General features: G+C 41.1%; 1 protein-coding gene across 2 annotated transcripts in view; it reads left to right on the top strand.

Annotated features, from left to right (window-relative positions):
- Elmo1 (engulfment and cell motility 1) overlaps positions 1 to 21,985 on the top strand; it is a 606,684-nt gene that overhangs the window by 269,256 nt on the left and 315,443 nt on the right. For both annotated transcript variants that reach the window (XM_045135705.1, XM_004668852.2), the window contains exon 14: positions 1,046 to 1,150. In XM_045135705.1, coding sequence (XP_044991640.1) covers positions 1,046 to 1,150 — 105 coding nt within the window. The remainder of the gene's footprint in view (positions 1 to 1,045; positions 1,151 to 21,985) is intronic.

The raw sequence follows: 21,985 nt of genomic DNA on the forward strand, positions 1-21,985 counted from the left end.
TTCCTTACCAATATGCCAACATACCAATAAATTTAGAGTATTCTGAATTCTTGTCTTATGAATTTAAAGAATTAAAATCCATAAACCAGAGGGCAAGATTTAAAGAGACTATTAGATTAAGAGAAGAAAGCACAGAGAGCTCCTGCCATGTGGAGGGCAGGAGGAAGTAGAGAGCTCATGGGGGGGGGGGAGCATGTGGGAGTTGGTTTTCCCTTGTCTCAGCCCTGCTGGGCTGACCAGAACCTAGAACCTGGAAGTTAAGGAGCCAGCCAAGAGACTTTGTCCCCCTAGTAAGGGTCTATTTATAACTCATGGTCGTGGGCTTTACCTTTAGGCTCAGGTGAACCAGAGTGAGGGCTGACTGGTTTGGTTCAGAGGATGGCTCAAGAAGAGGCCAGGCATGATGCCAAAATCTGTGAGCTTCACCAATCACAATGTCAGGATCATAGTTAAATTTTAGAAAAGAGAAAATCCCTCCCAGGGAGAGGCTCAGGTTGTTCATAGAAAAATGGGTATAGGGAATTCCTTTAGGCAAGAGGTAAGAAGTCAGATCATTCTCTGATCTCTAGCAAAGTAGAGATTGTAAGGGCAGACTTAAGGACATTCCTGGCCTTACTTTTAGGGGCCTAGTCACCCTAAGTGCCTCAGCATCACATGCTAAAGTGAAGAAGTTAGAATATGATTGCTAATGACTTACTGGATTTAGCTTCTGAGATAAATGACAGAGCTGTGGCTTCATCCACAGTTCACCTCCAGTGTACCCTTGGTTTCATTTCTACGAAGCTACCAGAAAAATAAAACTTCTGTGCTATTTTTTTTTAAAATGCTATGTGTCTAAGAATAATTCTACATTTTGACTTTCAGCTAGCTCTCTTAACCTCAGGTATAAAAAAAGGCTAGTTCTGGAAGTCCTTCCCTCAACCTAGTAGATTCATGTTGAGACAGAAAATATCATCATTTAGAGCTCACCTTATGATGTTTCATTCTCTTGTGGTCTGTGACTTCTGCTGAAAAGTTAACCTTGCAAAACAATCTCTCCTTACAGAATCACGTTAACCCTGCCATGGACTTTACTCAAACTCCTCCTGGGATGCTGGCATTAGACAATATGCTCTACTTTGCTAAGCACCACCAGGATGCATACATCCGGGTAAGCATGCCAGTCTTTCTCGAAAGATTATTATGAGCTATGTGAATATAGAGTTTTTTGCTCTCACTAATAGGTAAACTGAAAAAAATAAATTAATTGAAATTGATCAAGAGAATCAAAATGAGGATGTTCATGTATATATTTTTCCCCACATGATGATGTTTCAAAAGATATACTTGGTTTTAGGAACATTATATATAGTTCAGTATTGAAATATGACAGAAACTCTTAAATAACAACAGAAATGAACCACTTGAAGAGAAACCTACATGACCTCAAATTTAATAGAAACACCTTTTCCTTTGTTTCTATACTTGAAAAGATGCCCTAAGTTCTTGCTGGTACATTGCTTTATTTCAATCTTGTGCTTGAGATTAATAAAATAAAAAATGGGAGAGGTTGGAGAACATATTCTTCTATTTCATAGCAGACTGAGCACATGCCAGTCACCAAGTTAGACACTTGGTGAAAGGCAGAAGGAAGTGGAGGACTGTATTGTTTTCTGTGGAATAGAAGGTGCCATCAGCTACCTGGGCAGTGCCATGTGGAGAAGACAAAGTGTGAGTGGCTAGAGCCTTGGGTGACAGTGATATAGAAAGCTTGTCCATTTGGTAGCATGTTTGCCCTGGATTCATGGTGACATCATTTACATGTCCTCAGGGCATAGCTGGGATAAGGGAGATCTAAGACTGAAGTCAGGGAGGGGAGAGATATGATTAAAAGGGTAAGAGGATTAACTAGTAGTTACAATGATGACTAGTTATACAGTTAGAAAGTATTTGATGAACAAATTGCCCAAAGCAGGAAGTGCAAGGCTAAGCTGACAGTCAACCCAGAGCAGGTCCTACATGTAGTCTGACAGTACCTGCTGGGTTCTCTGCAGCACTGGTTTCCAAGAGACCCAGCTTCCAGACCTGGTGCCCATACTACCAAGTGATGTAAACGTGGGCAGTGCCTTTTGTCTAAGCTAAAATTTCTTCAGTTCAGCAAGAGAGACATGAGGCTCTCAGCCATGCATGTGCTTTCCTAGAGGGTATTTGGGAACAAATTGCCATGTTTCCTTGGTTTTCACCATGTCTAGTAGCAACCTGCTAGCCAAAACTTAAGGTATGGGGCAATGTACAGTAAAAAAAAAAAAAAAAAAAAAAAAAACTATACTTCCCAGAAATGGACCCCTTGAATGAAGTCATGCCAAGATTCCATGTGCTCTGTCAGCCATATGCTATAAATGAATGTGATTTTCTATTAATGTGATTTAGAAACATTCATTATTCTGAATTATTATTTGTAATTTGAGTATATAAGATTTTATTGCTATGCTTCTAAAAGGTTTAAAATCAGGTGCTTGGTCAGAAATTCAATCCTCTCTAAGATAAGACTTTCTTTCCATAAAACATCTGTCTTGCCTACTATTGTATAGCCATTTCTAGATTCTAATATTTCATAGTAGACATATTAGTATTTGGGTGATACCGTGTGACATGTAGCCTTGGAGAATTAACTGTGAAAAGTAGAAGCTGGATAGAAATAAATTTACCATCCACTGATTGATGGTTATAGATAAATGTCTTTAAAATTAGAGCTTTTTGATGCCAAATATATTGTTAATTGCATAAGAAACATATGTCTTATGAAAAGTAAGTTAATGTTTTATGCTTGATCTTGTCAATACATTCTTAAAACTGTTTTAAATGAAATTAATACCATGGCAACCTGAAAGAACTTTATATCTAGTGGAGATTTAAAGAGAAACCTATGTGTAAAGAAAAGCATGGTTCTTTTTGTTCCCCTGAACTTTTCTGTCTTGGTTAAGATTTATACTCCTTAAATGTCTTTAATTTTTCTTGAGTCCCTTCTGTAATAGTTTCCAGGTTGCCTGTGACTTTGAGGCATTGACCACTAGATGGAAAGCCAAAGCTCTATTGCCATTAGTGGGTCATATGGAAAATCTAAGGCTTTCTGCATTGCAGTGTTTGGCAGCTGAGGAAGTTGGAGTAGAGGTGTTCTATAGTGCAAACAGGTCTCATACAGCTCGTTGAGTTTCATCTATGAGTTGGAGGGGACTCTTCTAAAACATAAGAAGGGATTTTGTTTTTTATTTATTTTATTTATTTTTTTACTAATTAGTTTTGTATCCAGCAAATACAGTAAGTTTGGTACCATTATTAGGCTCATCCGTGACTTACCCCCTCCCCTTGGCCCCTCCTTGTTGACATATATGGGTCATGCATTGTGGAGTTAGCTCTCAGTTATGGGTAGGATAAATGTCTCTGCACATCATGACCCAACATGTGGCTCTGACATTTTTTCCACCCCCTCTTCCACAAAATTTCCCTGAGCCATGTTGGGTTCATTTTTGGTCTGCTTCATTGATGAGGTGCTGGGGGCCTCTGGGTCTCTGGCTCTCTGATCTGGTTGGAGTTGATTTTTCTCTGTGTTGATCTCCTTCCCCCTTGTACTGGTACCTGGTTCACCAGGAAAACAGCACCCTTGCTTGTTTCGCCAATTGTTCTTAGTTTCAGTTGGGGCCCTTTTGAGGTATGATGGGGTGGCTCTCTCCTTAGGATCTGAAAAAGAGAAGCAGATTCTCCAAAGGAAAGTAAGTTAGCACCTGGACAAATGAGATAACCCTTACATTTTTTTAGAGAATTTAAGAGGTGTAGGCCCTCTTTTAGCCCACAATTGATGGTAGCTTGATAACGGAAAGTGGGCTTATGTTTGGATATGGCTCTGACTTGTTTCCCAGCTCCAGCTATGGGTCTCATACTACTGAGGGGATCAGTTAGCCAAATCAAGAGCAGTTGAATCCCCACCATGGCTGTGTGCCACTATTGCACTTGTGTGGGCATCACAACAGGTTATTTACTGCTAAGTAGGTTAGAATCTTGAACAGAAATTGGTCATTTTCCCCTAGTCGCCCATGTAGCACCTTCTGGCACAAGACTCACTCACTGTCTGGGGACTGACTCTCTTTCAGCTTCCAGCCATGCCATTCCATTTTACATGTCTACCACATACAGTGTCTTCAACAGTAGGGTCTTACCACTAACATTTGGTGGGTCATCAAGTACTCGGACAGAAATCTGCCTTTCATTTAGGAAACCTTGTAGGTTTCTCTGATCAAAAGCTCATTGTGGATGATAGCCACATGCTGGTACTGGGAGTTACAGGTCAGTGCCCAGTAAGAAAAGGAAGAAAAAGATAACTAATACAAAAGAATTAGAAGAGAGAGAGAGAGAGAGGGAGAGAGAGAGAAAGAAAGAAAGAAAGTGAGAAGGGGGAGGAGAGAGGGAGAGAGGGAAGCTGTAGAAGATTAAGGTTGGTCTTCATCATACCCTCTCCAGTGTCTTGTGGCTCAGGTGTTACCTCTAAGGGCCTGGTGAAGGTTCAGCCATTTGGTCTGCCTTTTAGGGAGTAGAATTTTATGGTACCATTGCTGTTTGGGTCTAGATTTGTGTTTCCCACCCCTCTATTGCCCTCTCCTCCCTCCCCACCTATCCTATTGTCTAGTCCATGAGATCCTTGCTGGGTATGTAAGGCATCTTGGGTAGATTCAGATTAGGTGCTGTAGATGAGTGAGACTATGTGGCATTTTTTTTTTTTTTCTGTGATTGGATAAGTTCACTGAGAATGATCTGTTCCAGGTTCAACCATTTTTCCTCAATTTTTTTTTGTGTCATTTTTTCTTACTGCTGTGTAGAATTCCATTGTGTAGATATACCACATCTTAGTTATCCATTCTTCTAGTGATGGACATCTGGGTTGATTCCAGCTCTAAGCTATTATGGGTAATCTATTGGCTTTGCTTATTGTATGCTTGTCTGTAAAGAAACTCTTCAGCTTCATGAGATCCCATTGGTTGAGTGACTGTTTAAGATTGAGGGCTACTGGGGTTTTGTTCAGGAAGTCTTTTTCCATTCCTATATCATGGAAGGTACTTCCTAAATTTTCTTCCAATAGTAGTCGAGCTTCTCTACTAGTACTGGGATTTTGTTTAAGTTTACATTTTGATAAAAGTTTATTCCTCTTTTGACAAGGTCAAGCTCTGGTATGAATGCAGCTATTCATTTATTATTTATACATCCCACTTGATGCATGTTCATTCTGTACCTGGATACACACTTGCCATTCACTTGCTTTGCCAGAAAGATTTATGACTGACTTTTTAAAGGAATATTCCCCCCCACACACACACCATATACACATTCCCTTTGCTCTAAAGCTCCACCATCCCCAGACTTCATCCTTTCTCAGTCACTGTGATGGTTTGAATAGAATAGATGTCCCCCAGTATATTCAGTTCTTTATTGTTTGTAGTTTGCATCTGCTGGCTACCTGGCTGGAGGCAATGTCACTGGGTGGATCTTAAGGTGCGGTGGTGGGTTTCTGATTTCAATCTAAAGATATGCAAAGTGTGCCTAGCAGGAGTTCCAGAAGTGTGCTGTGGCTTTTGACCTTTAGGCTTGTGCTTCTCTCTGTCTGCTTGGGCCTGTGAAGGCAGGCCAGCTTCTTCTGCTATTATGGAACTTCCCCTGGATCTGTAGGCTTCAATAAATCCCTTCTTCCATAACTGTGCCTGGTCTGAAAGTTCATCTCAGTGAACCTGAAGCTGTCTGCTACAGTCACTTTGTAGTCACATGTTGTCTTACCCTCTGTCCTTGTCTCTCCCTTGGTAGCGCTGGGGCCCCACACTTGCACCCGATGCTCTCCAAAGGTGGTTCCCTGCAGCCTGTAGTCTGTCCTGCTTCTCAGCTGAACTATTAATAAGCCTCCCTGATGGCTTCTTTGCCACCTGCCTGTCACTTATATATGATATCCAGAGCTCTGGCTGTGGATATTTGCCATTTTCATGTGTTTCATGAATAACTAAAGGTACCCAGCACTGAGCCAAGTGGTATTCCTCAGAGAGCATGTTGTTCATGGGTATTGGCACTGGGGAATACTGTCTAGGATGGACAGGAAAGGTACAGGTGGGGTGCTAGACAAATAGCAGGCAGTTTCTAAGCCACTTGGAACATACTACCTTAATAGGAATGAGGGTACTGAATCGAGGAAAAATCCCCAGCACAATATGGGGGGGGGGGTGTCAGATGGGGAAAGCTTCCTAGAGGATGTGCTGTTAGCCAGGCAGGAGAAAACATAAGCAGTGTGCCAAATGGTGGGAACAATGAGAGTGATGTGTGATGGTGTGTTCCTTATTCACACAACCAGCCAAGATAACACAGCTAAGCTAGGAGTGGTACAGAGGGTGCTGATCTAAGGCAAATGTGGGAAGGGCATCATGGGCATGTGAAGCCATAGTAAGGCACTTGATGGAATCGAGACACAGTAAAAAATTTCTGAAGCCTGTTTAGTAAAAATGATAAGAACTCATTTTAGAAAAATCTTTCATACTAAAATATCAGCATGAGAAATCTGGCTAGGGAGAAAGGGGAAGGAAAGTGGGTAGGCAGTAAGAGCCATACATGGTGTAAAAGGTGGGTTTGGAAAATTGTAGAGAAGTAATGGTAACCTGAACTAGGTAAGTAAGCACAGCAGCAGAGAGAAGCAGTTTAGTTAGAGGCAAAATCAACTAAGCTCTCCAAGAAAGAGGATGATTCCTAGCTTGATGGGATGGGTGAACAGTGGCGCTTTCTAGAGACAGAGAGTGGGACGGTGAGAATGGGTCTCTGGAGCATCCCAGGTCTTCTACACGGTGGTCTGTCTGCCTGAGTAAACCATGCAGAGGCAGAGATAGGGAACCAGAGCCAGAACTCCCCGGCTACTGCTTCCTCTGTTCATACCCCCCATGATCGAGTCATCCTCCATATGGCTGCATTTCATCACAGTGGTTTCCCTGCTAAGCCACTTTCTCCACAATCTCAATGTCTTTTGCCCTCACTGTATGCCTTATCTCTCTTCTATCCTACACTACTACCTAACCCTATTCCCCTACAAAATGTTGGCAGGCCATAAATATGCCAGACAGATCCCCAATTATAGGTCTTTGCCAGCATCCTTCCTTGTGCCTGGATATTTCTGGCCATCTGCCTGCTAAACAGCCTTTAAGGCAAAGCTCATCTCTTTGAAAAAATGTTCTGGTTTTCTCTCTGCATGATATTATAGACTGTGCACCTTGTACACACAATTTAAAGTCTGTGACCTTTTATGACTTTAAATGTATCTACTGTGTCTCCCATAATTGACCAAAATAAACTCTGTATAAGCAGGAACCATAATTCACTTATGCTTCCCGCCCCTGACCCAGTTTATAATACATGTGACTTGCAATTTTTTATTAATTGACAAGGAATGAATTTCTTTAGTTTATGTAAATGATATCTTTTCAATGATATTTTTCTCACATCTGAAAATCATGACCTTCATGCCTCATAACAGTATAAAGGTATTTTTACCACATTAATCTCTTAATGGGTGGGTTGGTTCCTTGTATAATGTTTTAACAAACCATGGGAACTGTGTGATAATGAAAGCAGTTGATATAATTGAATTATCCTACACTTGACAGACCCAGAACATGAGGAAGAATTGCAAATCTGAGCATCCCACTCTGTGTGGAGGAATATCTGGACGCATCACATGATTTCAGCCTTTGAGTCTTATTTACTCTGGGCATAATTGTTCCCCATTTCTCATGAGATATTATACTCCCCAGCTTTCCCACCAAGGGAGTGGCTAAGCACTCTCTATGAGGAGATAGGTAGAAGGCGCGTGCTCAGCCGACTGCCTCGATCCTGCTTTCAGCACGGCAGAGACAGCAGAGTAGGACAGTACTGAGTATGTTGTACATTTTTTGTTATAATCCACATTTTTAAAAAGTCACTATACTTACTCATTGTACATGTTATTAAGTTACATAAGAACATTTTCATGCACATATATCTTGTACATTGAGCATTTTTTCTCATCCCCGGAGTGGCATTTCCCAGTGTCTTGGAAGACAGAAGGCATGTGACTTCCTTATAAATGAAACTTAGAACCTATGTTCATGGTGTATTCAACTGTTGATTGAGCACTACTGAGAAACCCAAGTAAGTAGTTGGTCCTTAGCTCTGACACATCCTGGGAACCAAAACTCAGCCACAGAGTAGGAAGTAATAGCAGAAAGACCTCAGGCCTCCAAGAGCCAAGAAAAATGTGATACTTAACAGAAAGGGTAGCTATAGGTAGTCCTTCCTGATGCTAATATCTCCCTTTCCATTTGATTAGCAAAAGTGAGTGCCAAGTGTGGGTTAGGTAACATACAAGACATTCTACACAGGTTAGATCAATTTCCTAGAACATGTAGGAAATAAGCCCTGCTATCACCATCTTGTAGATTCAGGAACTGAGATATAAGACAAAGGCAGAGCTCCAGCAACAAGTGAAATCTGAGCTTGTCTCTCTGGATATTGTTATTGTTTAAATATGAGATGCTTCCTACAGATTTATGGATAGTATGTTTGGTTCTTAGTGGATGGTGCTGTTTGGGGAGACTGTAGAAATTTTGGATGTTGGGAACTGGCTGTGGGAAGTGAGTCACTGAAAATGAGACCTTGGGGAACTACTATCCCTGGCCATTTCCTGTCTCTCTGCTTCCCACATGCCATTTGGTAAACAACTCTCTTTCCTACACACTTCCACTACTACAGTTGTTCTGCCTAAGCACATGGGCCCTAGTGGCCATGGACTGAGCCCAATAAACAATCTTCCCTCCCTAGGGCCTGTCCTAGGCTTGGGGTTTGATAGATACAATTCTATCCTTGACATAGAAGGAAAGGGAGCAGCGTCAGCGTAGAGGACACAGGAAACCCACAGCAACACCACTCCAAGAAGTTCAGTTAAGATCTTCCTGAATCCAATCTGGTTGGAAAGCCATTTCTAAAAATGAGAGAAGCCACATTGTCCCTCTCTCTCTCTTTTAATAGATTTTTAATACAATACCCACAAATCTCCATTACATTTTTAAACACTGTCTTATTCCTACATATCACCATCAAATATTTGATTGATGCCACTCAATGTTATTTCAAGGAATGAATGAGCCCAGTGGAGGGATACATGCAGAGCTTTCCTCATTTCATAGGTGGTTTTCCGTTTCAGACTAGTGACATGTACTTCAAAAATGGAACCTATTCCCAGTCATTGGCCCCTTCTTGGCATTATAGCCAGATCAAAACGCACTGTGTATTAATCTCAGACCTTTAAAAAATCAGATAAGCATGTAATGTCCAACAATACAAGCCAAATTTATGGAAATAAGATGTTTATATTATTATTTGTTTCTTTGTCAGAGAATAAAAAAGCCACAGAAAACAAAAATAATCTGTTTTCTTAGTCACTAAAGAAAATCTAACCAAAGAACTAAGGAAGAAAACTCTTCTAATACAACCATTCATTAATGGATCCATTCAAGAAATATTATCAAATATTTACCAAGCAGAGACAGTATGTCCAATGGATATAGTGTTAAGAAAGAAAGCTGGGATTTGGCTCTTACATCACAGAAATATAAAAACAAGCAAGGCAAATAAGTAGCAATTTTCTTTTTGTTTGAGTTACCCCTTGTTTCCTTTGGGATTTTTAGATTGTGGCCTAGAGAGAGAGAGTAAACAACCTTGCCTGATACTTCTTTATAGTTTTTCACAATCTGAAGATATAAATATTTCATCATTTTATAATAAATTATGATAAGATTTAGCTCTACCAGACTCAATCAGGACTTCCTATTTCCCCTGTGACTTGATTTAAAAACTGGCAATAGTTTCCAGTGAAACTTGGCTCTCTTGGTCAGTATGGAATAGAGCAGACTCAATTGTTATCTCTGTTTTATTTCCTATGGTACTATATCATAAAAGGTTATCTTAATTAAACTATTACCCAACTAATTTATATGATCTTACCAACAGAGATGTTAACTAACAAAATTAATAAGATCTGGTACCTTCCAGGAACAAAATGAAAAGTTCAACCTGGAGATGGCTTGTTCTTTAGTTAACCTCTAATCTTTCCTTTATTGAGGTATAATTAATATAGATAAACATTCTGCATAATTAATATATACAACTTGAGGAAGTATCTTATAATTATTGCTTCATCATACATACTTTAGAGTTTATGATCTGGGGGCTGGAGAGATGGTTCAGCAGTTAAGGTAGTTGTCTACATTTTTATTCACTTGTAATTTCTTGAAATACTGTGTGACTGTAGTAGAACATAATTAATTTCCTGAGGAAAAAATACATAGAAATGTCTTTAGTGTAATATTAATTGTAATAGTTTCACACAATTGTGAGACAGTGCATAAATATATACATATACATATATATATTATATCAATTCAGAACAGCAACATTGATAATGTATGATTTTTTTTCCTTTTTTGCATATGTATGTGTGGTGAACATGCATGTATGCACATATGCTCGCATGCATGTGGGTGGGTGTGTGTGTATGTGCACATGGAGGCCAGAGATCATTATTGAGTGTCTTTTATGATCACTCTCTTCCTCTTTATTTCTTGAGGCCAGGTCTCTCACTGGAGCACAGAACTTACAGCCACTTGGGGAACCTGACTTTGCCTCTGGGACTCTGGTATAACAGGAGGCCACCATGCCCACCTGGCATTTGCTTATGTGTTGGCGCTCCAAACTAAGGTCCTTGTGCTGGCACAGCAAGTGCTTTATTCACTGAGCCATCTTTCTACCCCTTTGCTATAAATTCACAGCCTAAGTTCTGGGAGCTGTGACACTGTCAGACCTCCGTGCCTTCATTGTCATCCACCACCCTGCCCTGGAAGAATACAGGACCAGTGGCTCATGTGGAGGAGATGCTGAGTGTTCAAAGTAAATTAAGGAACTTTTCACTTTTCAAGGGGGAAATTGGCACTTTACCAAGTGGCATAATTACAGGACAGTGTGCAATGTATAATTAAACCTGACTATGAAGCAGATGATTGGAATAAAGCCTGGTAGAGTGTCATTTTGTTCCCATGGTGCTGACAGACCTCCCCTCCCCTTGTCCCTGAAGCTGCTTCAAGCACCAATTGCTTCTAATTTTTAAAAAAATAAAATAAAATAAAATTATATGTTGCCAGTTAAACACACAGTTTCATGTAAAGGAACCTTTTTGAGTGACATTTTGCTTCTAAGTGATGTGAAGCAAAGATTCAGCTTAGAATAACAAGAACCCTACTGCACTGCCTTATGGGGACTTTTTAAATGATTCTTTGTCTAACAATTTATTTAAATTGTTTGTTCTTTTATTTTTATTATTTCTGGTAACCAAAGTCCACAGTTTGGAGGTTTGTTTTGTGTACAGTTATTTTTCACATGTTTTAAAAATAGTGGCATTACTTTCACTGGTTGTGAATAGACAGGCTGTTATTGCCAAGCAGCGGGACCCCTTGAGGGCGTGAGTGTATGTGATCAGATTTACTAATTGAGCTGATAGGCACAAATTCTGGCTTTCAAAGCCAAAGATTTGAATAGATACTTCAGGCCTTAGGATGATATCATTGTTAAGCATGGATCTGGTTTTATTTCAAGCAACACATCCTACCAAGGAGGGAGGGCAGATTCCACACACATCAGCAACAACATCACCAGAGCACCTGCCTTCCTGTGGTCCTAGATTCTGTGTCTGAAATCTATGGCAAATCTGTCTCAGAATTGGCAGTCCTCGGACTTAGCCTTGCTTGGTACATGCCCAAGGTAGACCTCAGGTTCAGAACTTTTGACTAGGCTTGCGTCTTCTTGTAATTTAAACTTTAAAACAGGTGTTGCAGTCAGGTTCACATTGCTGGCAGAAATCACCTGACCAAGAGCAACTTGTGGGTAAAAAGGGTTTATTTTGGCTTACAGACTTGAGGGAAAGCTCCATCATGGAAGGGGAAAACAATAGCATAAGCAGAGGGTGGCCATCAACCTCTTGGCCAACATCAGGTGGACAATAGCAACAGAAGAGTGTGCCAAACACTGGCAAGGGGAAACTGGCTATAATACCCATAAGCCCACCCCCAACAATACACTGCCTCCAGGTCGCATTAATTTCTAATTGCCATCAGTTGAGAAGCATTCAAAACACCTATGTTTAAAGTCCTTAATCAAACCACTTCATTATGCCGCTGGCCCCCATAAACTGATAACCATCCATGACGTAAAATGCAATGCATTAATTCCAACTTTTAAAAAGTCCTCATAGTTTTTATCAGTCCTAATGCTGTTTAAACATTCTCATAGCCCAAGATCTTTTAACTGAGCCATAACACCAAAATATACACCCCCCCCAAAAAAAAAAAGCTGGACATAATGGCTCACACTTTTAATCCCAGAACTTGGGAGCAAAGGTAGGAGGATCCCCTTGAGTTTGAGGCTATCCTGAGTGAATTTCAGGTCAGGCCTGGGCTAGAGCAAGACCCTACCTTGCAAAACAAACAAACAAAAAAGCAGAAACAAAAAAATTATAATGGCACAGAATACACATTTACACTGCAAAAGATGGCATTGGGTATAGCAAAGAAATATTAAACCAATACAAGATTTAAAGCAACCAGGGCAAACACCAAACTCTAGTCATTGACAAATCTCCAAGTCCAATAATTCTAACCAGCAGCAAGTCTCTGGAGTTCCAATTCCACCCCTCCAGCTAGGCTACTCACAGTCCTAGAAAATTTCATCCAGGGCTGTCAGCTTTCCTCAGCAGCCATCTCATGGTCCTTGCATCTCCACTGTGTCTCCACTGCAACCCATAATCCATCCTTATGGCTGCATAAAGTCTCCATGCAGGCATCCAGCAAACCTGCTTCACATTGCCCATGGCCATTTCCAAAACACAAGACCATGTTGCAAATTCAATGACCCTCTCTTTCCTGCATTTCTTATACTCCATAATACCAGGTAAGGTGCCAGTTTGTTAATCCAGAGAGGAATAAGGCAGACTTTGAAGAACAGGACACTCCTTGAGCACTCAGACCCCTTCAAGGAGTGCATTTTTCCTGTTGCCCTAGTGCAGGTCAGCTGGCCCAATCTCAAAGGTTGTAATCTATCATATAATTGTAGCTGAATAGGCATAACAGCAAGCCTCTCATACAAACTGCTTCTATCCCAGTCCAGGCAAAGTTCTTTCTTACCCTCATAAGCCCAACCTCATAGTCCATAGTTCTTACTGCATTCAGGTCTGAGTTTGACCAGAACAATCCATCAAGCTGTACTTACAGCACTGCACAGTGTGTCTTACGCCAAAGTTTCAAATCCTTTCACGTTCCTCTTGCAAATCAGCTCCAAAAGGCCAAAGCCACACAGTCAGGTGTCCAGCAGCAAATGACACCACCCCTTGGTACCAACATTGCTGTTGTAGTCAGGTTTGCATTGCTGGCAGAAATCACCTGACCAGAAGCAACTTGTGGGAAAATAGGGTTTATTTTTGCTTACAGACTCAAGGACAAGCTTCATTATGGCAGGGGGAAGTGATGGCATGAGCAGAGGATGTACATCAACCTCCTGGCCAACATCATGTGGACAATAGCAACAGGAGAGTGTGCCAAACACTGGCAAGGGGAAACTGGCTATAATACTCATAAGATCACCCCCAATAATATACTGCCTTCAGAAGGTGTTAATTCCCAAATCTCTGCAGCTAGAAACCTAACATTCAGAACACCTAAGTTTATGGGGGACACCTGAATCAAACCACCACAACAGGGAGAAGATTGACATGTGACTTAGTGGTAGAGGGTGTGTTTAGTATGTTCAAGGCCATGGGTTGTATTGCAATAACAAAACAAACAAAGACAAATACAGTGGATCTTAAGTCAGTGAGGGATGCTTTGGTTGAGAAAATATGAAACCCCAATATATGGTGATCTGTCTGTGACTAACACATTGCAAACTGAGGTCCAATGTGATCCTTAAGGTTTCAGCCTACATAAGGCTCCCATGTGGATGCCACCTCACTGCCCTTAGTTGAAAGTAGCTGCAGTTTCTGCTCTTCAGATCAAGTTCATAATTTCTCTATCTTGGCCAAACTGGTTCACCAAAGACTAGTTCATGTTGTATATTTCTGTTTCTAACTAGGCTGGTAAAGTAACTATGTATGGGTTCCCTGCTTTGTGACAGGCCCTCCACCTTTCTACTTCTGGCTATAACTGATCAGTCTTCCTGTTCTGACTGTGTGTTTGTGGCCTTGACTGCAGAGCTCAGCAGCTGCCTCACAGATTATGCTCTCATTTCCTGTGCTGCTCCATGATGTGCTGGGGTGTTTAGAATGTCAGTTCACTTTTGCCCACTCTATCAGAGTAAAGGAATTCTTGGAATTCCTGGTCTTGCACTTGTCCAGAGGTAGAATGGGTGAGAGGCCCTTTTTCCTTTTTGTTTTCATTAATAGACGTTACATTTTGGAACAGTTTTGGGTTTATAGAAGAGTTAGCAGTGCTGGGCACAGAGATGTCAGAGGAAGGTCGGACTGACTGTGAGCTCCAGGTGCCTGTGCTATGTAGAGAGACTTTGCCCACCCACCCCTGCAATAGCAGATATAAAGTTCTCACTCCCCACCCCACTTCCCCATGCTGTTCCTTGTGGCTGCATCCTGGATTAGTTCCCTGTCTGTTTAGTCCTGAAAGGATCCTGTGGCTTTATTGCAGTCACTTGTTAGCTAGTAGGGATTTTTGGATTAAGGGATCTTGTCATCAATAAATAAAGACAGGTTTATCTCTTCCTTTCCAATCTATATACTGTTTATTTACTTCCTTAATTTGTTGCATTACCTAGAGCTATAAGGAAGATGCTTGAACAGTCTTGGTAAAGGACTATCTTGACCTTGATCCAGATCTTAGAGAGAAGGAGTTGAGAGCCTCACCTAGAAAGATGTTGTTAGCTGTTGTTTTCTTATAGAAGTTCCTACCACACAGATTTTCCTTTGTTCTTACTTTCCTTTCTTAGTTATTGTGAATGGGTGTTAGAGTTTTTTCAAATGCCTTTTCTCTGTCTGTTGATATTATTATATATCAAACCTGTTACTACAGAGGATTATATTAATTGATATTTCAATTCATTGAAGGATGCAATTTTTTATACATAGGTACACTGTTTTCAATTGTATAGTACTTTTAATACTTTTTTTTTTTTATTCAGGTAGGGTTTCACTCTAGCCCAGGCTGACCTGTAATTCACTATGTAGTCTCAGGATGGCCTCAAACTCACAGAAATCCTCCTACCTTAGCCTCCCTAATGCTGGGATTAAAAGCATGTGCCACCACGCCCTATTCAATTTAATAGTATTTTGTCCATAATTTTTGCACCTCTGTTCAAAAGAACTGTTGGTCTATAGTTCTCCTTTCTTCTGGTTTGGGTATCCTGGGATGCTTGCTACAGGAGAAGTTAGGAAGTGTTCCTTTGTCTTTTGTTCTCTGGAAGAGATTTTAGGAATCAGGACCATTTTGCTTCTTAAGTGTTTAATAAAATTCACAAAGGAAATGACCTGGACCTGATGTGTGATTATTTGGGGGAGGTTGTTAATTACTGATTCAGTTCCTTTCATGGAAATGGAAGCATCCAGATGGTCTCCTTTCTCTTGTCTGTTTGGTGCATTGTGCCATTCAAGGAATTCATCCATTTCATCCAAGTTACCAGCTTTGTGAACACAATTGTTCTAGGTCTCCATCTTTAAGCCTGCGAGTTCTACAACCTGGCTTGTTTTTCACTCTCAGTGTTGGTAGTTTGTTTTGTTTTTTCCCCCTTAGCTTTGCTAGTGTCATCATTTTTATTGATCTTTTCAAAATTCAGCTTTTGATTTCATTTCTGATATTTTTGGTTTTGATTTAATAGATTTCTACCTTGGCTCTTGTTACTTCTTTTCTCCTGCTTACTTTGGATTTAGTTTATTCTTCTTTTTCTAACTTCCTAAGATAAACTTTTAGAAGTGGCTTTCTTTGGCCTCACTAAACCTATTCGAGACTTTCTCCAGGATGCTTCCTGGTTCTGAAGATGGCTTTCCTAGGTGGAGTTTCCAATGACTCTAAAATCTCTGGTTCAAGATTACTCTTCATTCCACTAGGACTGTTAGCAACCAACCTTCCTCAGCAAGTTCTGTTGATTTTGTCTTCCAATATATGCACACCCATGCTATTACCCACCTATACCACAGCTCAGAGACTGAAAGTCCAAGACCAAGGTGCCAGTGCCACCCATATGACTTTCTCCTGAGATCTCTCTCCTTTGCTTGTAAATTCTGTCCTCTTGCTGCCTCTCACACAGTTGTCCCTTAGTGCCCACATCATATTGCATTAGTGGCCCACCTGATGACATCATTGCTTAATTGCTTCTTTAAGGCCTTGTTTTCAAATACAGTGATGTACTGAGACACTGTGGGTTAGGGCTTTGAGATATGAAGCTTGCAGGAGAGGGGCACAATTAAGTCCACAGTGTCCTTGCTGACCTTGAACATACCAGGTGCACTGCAGCCTCCAGGCAGTCCACGGCCATCTGTCCACTCATCTAATCTCCAATTAGCCACGAGCCTTGTTTTCCTCTTTCTTGCTCTCAGAGCAGATTCTGGACCAGCAAACAAAATTCCACTCCTTTGCTCTCTATCCACCTCAGCTCCCATGTTTTTCTCCAAGTTTGATGTGGTTTTGGTATTTTCATTATTTAGTGTTCCATTCATTTCCTGGCCATCCTCCCTGCATGGGAGCCCAAGAGAGTGTCACCCAGAGCCTAGAGCATTCGCAGGCATGAAAGGCATTCAGCCCATGTAGGTGAGTGGCAGGATCCTCCTTCTGGTGTGCTACCTGCCATTAAAACTAAGCCATGGAAATATGTTTTCATTTGAGCTGAACCCTCTAGGTTGTGGCTGCATTTCTGGCCTGTGTCCACCCTTAGAACAAGAACCACAGAAGCAGCATAGTGCTATGTTGCAAAATAGCTTGCCCAGATACCCTGATGCTCACACTTTGGTGACTCAATGCTGACCTTCATCTCTGAGTTGTACTCATGTGACCAAAGCCCAGCCAGCATTAGCAAACAACCCACCTACCAAATCAGAAGGCATTTTGCATTGGTATTATAAAATTTAGGTGACAGTGTTCCGAAACATCCCATTATATTAGTTAAAAATAGTTTTTCCCTAAGGAACTGTGCAGTACACCTGATGTGCCCAGGAGTGTTTGACATTGGCAGGCAATTTTATTTTTACATTGACCTTAATTTTGTCAAATTTCCCCTGCATTGGTAGAACTTGAGATCACAAAATTTAGTATAAATAATTAATAATAGACAGCATTTTCTGAGCTTTTGTAAACTGATTGAAACCATTTTAGTAACAGATATACAGCACAAGGAAGTTTGACTAGTTTATTAAATGTTGTTTGTTAGATCATAGACATGTTCCCTTTAACAGGACAGAATAGTAGCCATGCCCTCATGAAGTTCCTTCTAACCCTAGGTACTACAGCGAGAGAGACAAGCTGTCGGGCTTCGAAGGACAGCAGGACCAGATATTCTGATTTACAACTTTGTCTTTCCTGTGCCTTCTTGCAGCCTCTGGCACTAGAAACATAAGTCACATCCACCCTATAGAAAGGCTTCACCTCTAGTTAAAGACATCACCTTAAAAGTTTATAAAAATGGGCTGGAAGGATAGCTTAGCTGTTAAGGCACTTGCCTGCAAAGCCTAAGGACTTGGGTTTGACTTCCTACAGCATACATAAGCCACATGCACAAGGTGATGCATGCACAAGGTCTTGCATGTACACAAGGTGATGCTCACATCTGGAGTTTGATTGCAGTGGTTAGAAGCCCTAATACACCAATTTTCACTCTCCTTTCTCTCTCTTTTTCTCTCTTTCTCTCTCTCATTAGAAAGAAAATAAAATAAAAAGTTTGTGAAAGTAAGCAATCTCCTTTGTTCTGAGAGCTTCTGTCTTTGGCCATCTTGAGAATCTCCTGCCTGGTCTTTTAGTTCTTTGGTGCTCCTGCGTCACAGGGCCTTTGCACATGTAGTTTACCCTGACTGTCCTTTCTCCATTTGACTTCATCCCTTAAAATCCCATCTATCATTTCACAGCTTTTTTTTTAAAGTTTGCTTTCTTTCTATGCTACTCTCCTCAACACACCATAATTAGTTGAGAAATATATAATCATGTTTTATTATTTGATTATCATTTTTCTCAACCATAAAATTTTGAGCAGGGGCCATGTCTCTTTCCCTGGGCCCTCACTATCACTGGACTATTTAAATTGTTCACTAAATGAATGGTGAAAGACATGATGTGTTAAGCCTCTGACTACTTTTTCCATCTTCTGAAATCTTTTATGGCCAAAGGTAACATACACTAAAGGATCAAAGTGTTGTAGCAGAGAGATTGGGCTGGGATTAGAACCCCTGAGCCAGTGACTCTTAAGTCTCAAGTCCTTGACCACTTTTAACAAAAAATTGAGAAATAGAGATACTGATAAGGTAAATTATGAAGAATTTATTTAGTTATTATGAAGGGAGAATTGAAGCAAGAGAAAAAAATCAAGAGAACGTCCAAGCCAAGAGGCACTCCTTCCCTCCCAGCCAATTAAAAAATCTCTTCTGGAAGCTTGGATCAGGCCCTTATATAAATTAGATGTCCATTTAGAATGAACCTCATTGCCAGGTCCAAAATATATTATCAAGAATCTTGATTGATTGTTGGGACCAGGAGGAATGCTAACTAGGAAGAGTCTACCCATGGATGCTAAGCCAGCAAAAAGTTAAGGAGGAAGAATCAGCAAGCTGCTGTTTGTTATCACCTTGAGTAAGACTGCAACAGACTGGAGTTCTAGCCTCACCAGTGGCCTCCATGCTTCTTTGGGCCTGTGTATGTAGCTAACTACCTATAAGAAAGCTACCTGGCTCCTAATGCATATCAAAAGCTAAGGCTCATGTAGTAAGCATCTGCCTGTGATGAGCTAGGGAGACCATCAAGTACTAAAGTTTGTGTGGCATGGCATCAAGCATTATGTAAAGTCTTAGTTATGAAACATATGCACATGTATGCATAAATAAGGATAGATACAGGTTCCATATGAACTAATGACAAAGAAGGCCGAAAATTAGTTATTTGGCAGAAGAGTCAGTTCTGCTGATAGTTGGGCAGCCCAAGGCTCTGGGTACCAGGAACAAAAATAAACTAAAATTATGTGAAGAATTTATGCCAGACACCATGGTGAACATTTCACATAGATCTTGAATTTTCACAGCTACCCTTTAGGGTAGGTACCCTTACTGGATCTACCTTGCAGCCAAGAACAGTGAACTCACAGGGATGAAGTAATTTGGTCATTATTACAATTAAATGGAAATGTAAAATGTAATTAGAAACTTTGGACTTTGGTTCCAGACAGTGTTGGTGTTGATCTTTTAGTACTTTAACTATATGCTTGTAAATAAACAGTAAATAAATACTATTTCTAGTACCTAACATTTGCTAATTCCTGTGGTAAAAAAGTTCCAAGGCAGATTTTAAGCTGCTTGTAAAATTGCTGACAGTTAAAGCATTCGTCTATGTGGAGACTCCTCACAGTAAGCTCTTTCTGCCACGATAGTTTTCTTTTTCTATCTAGGAATTGCTTGTTCTCACGGCAGTAAGATGAATTGTAAAATGGTTTCCTGATCTTTTCAGTGTGTAGGTGGGGGAAAGGGCAGTTCACATTATTAAGCAGTTATGGAATGAGGGAGGGGCATTCCTACAGATTCTCTTTGGGCCAGATCAAGAGGATGTCAAGCTGACCTCAGAGCCCAGGAGGTCCACTGTTAGGAGGACAGAAGCCCTGACCAAAGTTTCTTGGCAGGAATAGAAGAGCCCCATGGGAAGGGAATGAATTAACTTGTCAAATTCTGAGTTCTGGATTCTCTGAAGTCATCAATTACTTACTTGGTATAGAAATTCTTACCCCAAATCCATAACTAACCTTCCATCCTCACCACCACCCCAGGCCATAGAAGGAGCCTGGTAGCAGGAGGAAGGGCCCTGGAATGCTGTAGCATTGGGGGTGACTGGCTACCTCATGGATGAGGATGTGGATACAGCAGCTGGCTGACTATGAAAAACATAGTGCCCACCAGCCACACACCCTGAGAACAATGGTAAAGGTGCTCAGATTTTCTGACCTTACCCTAAGTTCAGATGAACTGAACAGAAGAATGTGAGATGGCACATGCCGCTTAGACAGTGGCTCAGATGCTGCCATCCTTCCACTTAACCTTCCATCTCTAGAAACTAGAAATGCTCCTTACAAGTAACGTTGTGATGGACATAAAGTTACTATGAAAGAATGCTTGTCATTGAGCTCCAGGGCACTGCAAGTGAAGTGTGTTGCAGGAGCCAGGCCCAGGGGACAAAGATGTGAGAGGCAACAAACCAAACTGGGCTCAGCATACATAGCAGCCCAGCCAGACCACTGGGACATTTTGCCTTGGCAGGTTTTGACTCATTAGATTTGTGTCCTTTCACTCTCTCTCTCTCTTTAAAGGAAAGATCTGAAGTACAACAAAAAGCAAAATATTTTTGGTATATTAGTCTGTGAGATAATTACTCTTCCTAATATTTCAACACATGTGCTGTTTATTTTGTGGGCTTCTAGGGATCCAAGAGCAGCCAGCCTCTATGATGCCAGCATGTCCCTTATGGTAGAAGTAGAGAGCCAGCTTCATTTCAGGAGGAAGTTTTGATCTGGTCAGAAAAAAGTGAACATATCCATCACTTTGGCCTGGAGCACCCTCTTCCCTCCCCATCTCCAGAGGCTCTGGACCTTTGTAGAGACATTGAGAAAAATGTCCCCATTCATCCTGCTCTCTAGAAATATGTTTAGTCTGTGTATTTCTTTTTGCCTTTTTCCATCTGGAAGCTTCCTTGAGTTAACAGTGAAGCAGGCCAGTCTCCAGTCAGGAAAGGCAGGGTGGGAGTATAGGGTAGGTTTCCAATTAGAAGGGGAGCCCTAAAATACATGAAGGAGTAGGAGAGTCCACTGGGGCATCATCTCCTAAGAAATAAGTGGATTCTGCTCTGTGTGTTTCCTTATGGGGGTCAAGATATGAACAGCCCCTTTTCACTTGATGGTCCTCTAACATCACCCACCTGAGGTTCCCAGGACTTTATTTGTGGGTGACTGACCAATGGTGTTATGGAGACAGCAGGTAAGTGTGTGGCAGAGACATTTCTGTGGGAGTTGGCTTCCCATCATCCCCTGTGTTTTCCTGCAGCTTCTCACTCACAGCATTTATAGCAAATACTTGCCAAATGTTTTCCATAAACCCACAACTAGGGACATTTTTCACACATTCTTTCAGTATATAAATGTTTATTTCTTCACAACACACAAAGAAGGTTGAGTGCAGTTTCGCTAAAAGGGACTTTGATGTGTGGATTTTGGCCTGATGAAAATTCACTTCTGGCTTTGTTCTTCCACACAGCCACATTGTCTGTAGGTACACCCCAAGCATGTGAAGCTACCAGTGGTTTCCAGGTGTGATTTCCTCCAGGGTTTAGAGTCTGTGTGGATGTGTGTGTGTGTGTGTGTGTGTGTGTGTCTGTGTGTGTGTACACATGTGCCCAGACACTGGCTCTGAGCCAGACTTATGAAGAGTGAAGCTGGAGTCTAGAAGCCACAAGTAGAGGATGAGAAGATAATGGTGTCTCGTTATGATTAACATGCACGTGAACATAAATGACAAGTATGGAGTCTTCTGGAAAGGCCAGAGATGCTGCGACACAACCACCCTGGTAGTGGCTAGAGCCATGCTATATACTGTCCACTCTCTTTACAGTAACCACTTCATTAATAGGCACTGCTATAGGTACTACTGTGCTACAGGGTGAGAAATTCACAGGTGAGA

The sequence above is a fragment of the Jaculus jaculus genome, chromosome 16, assembly GCF_020740685.1.
Source record: "Jaculus jaculus isolate mJacJac1 chromosome 16, mJacJac1.mat.Y.cur, whole genome shotgun sequence".
Lineage (NCBI taxonomy): Eukaryota > Metazoa > Chordata > Mammalia > Rodentia > Dipodidae > Jaculus > Jaculus jaculus.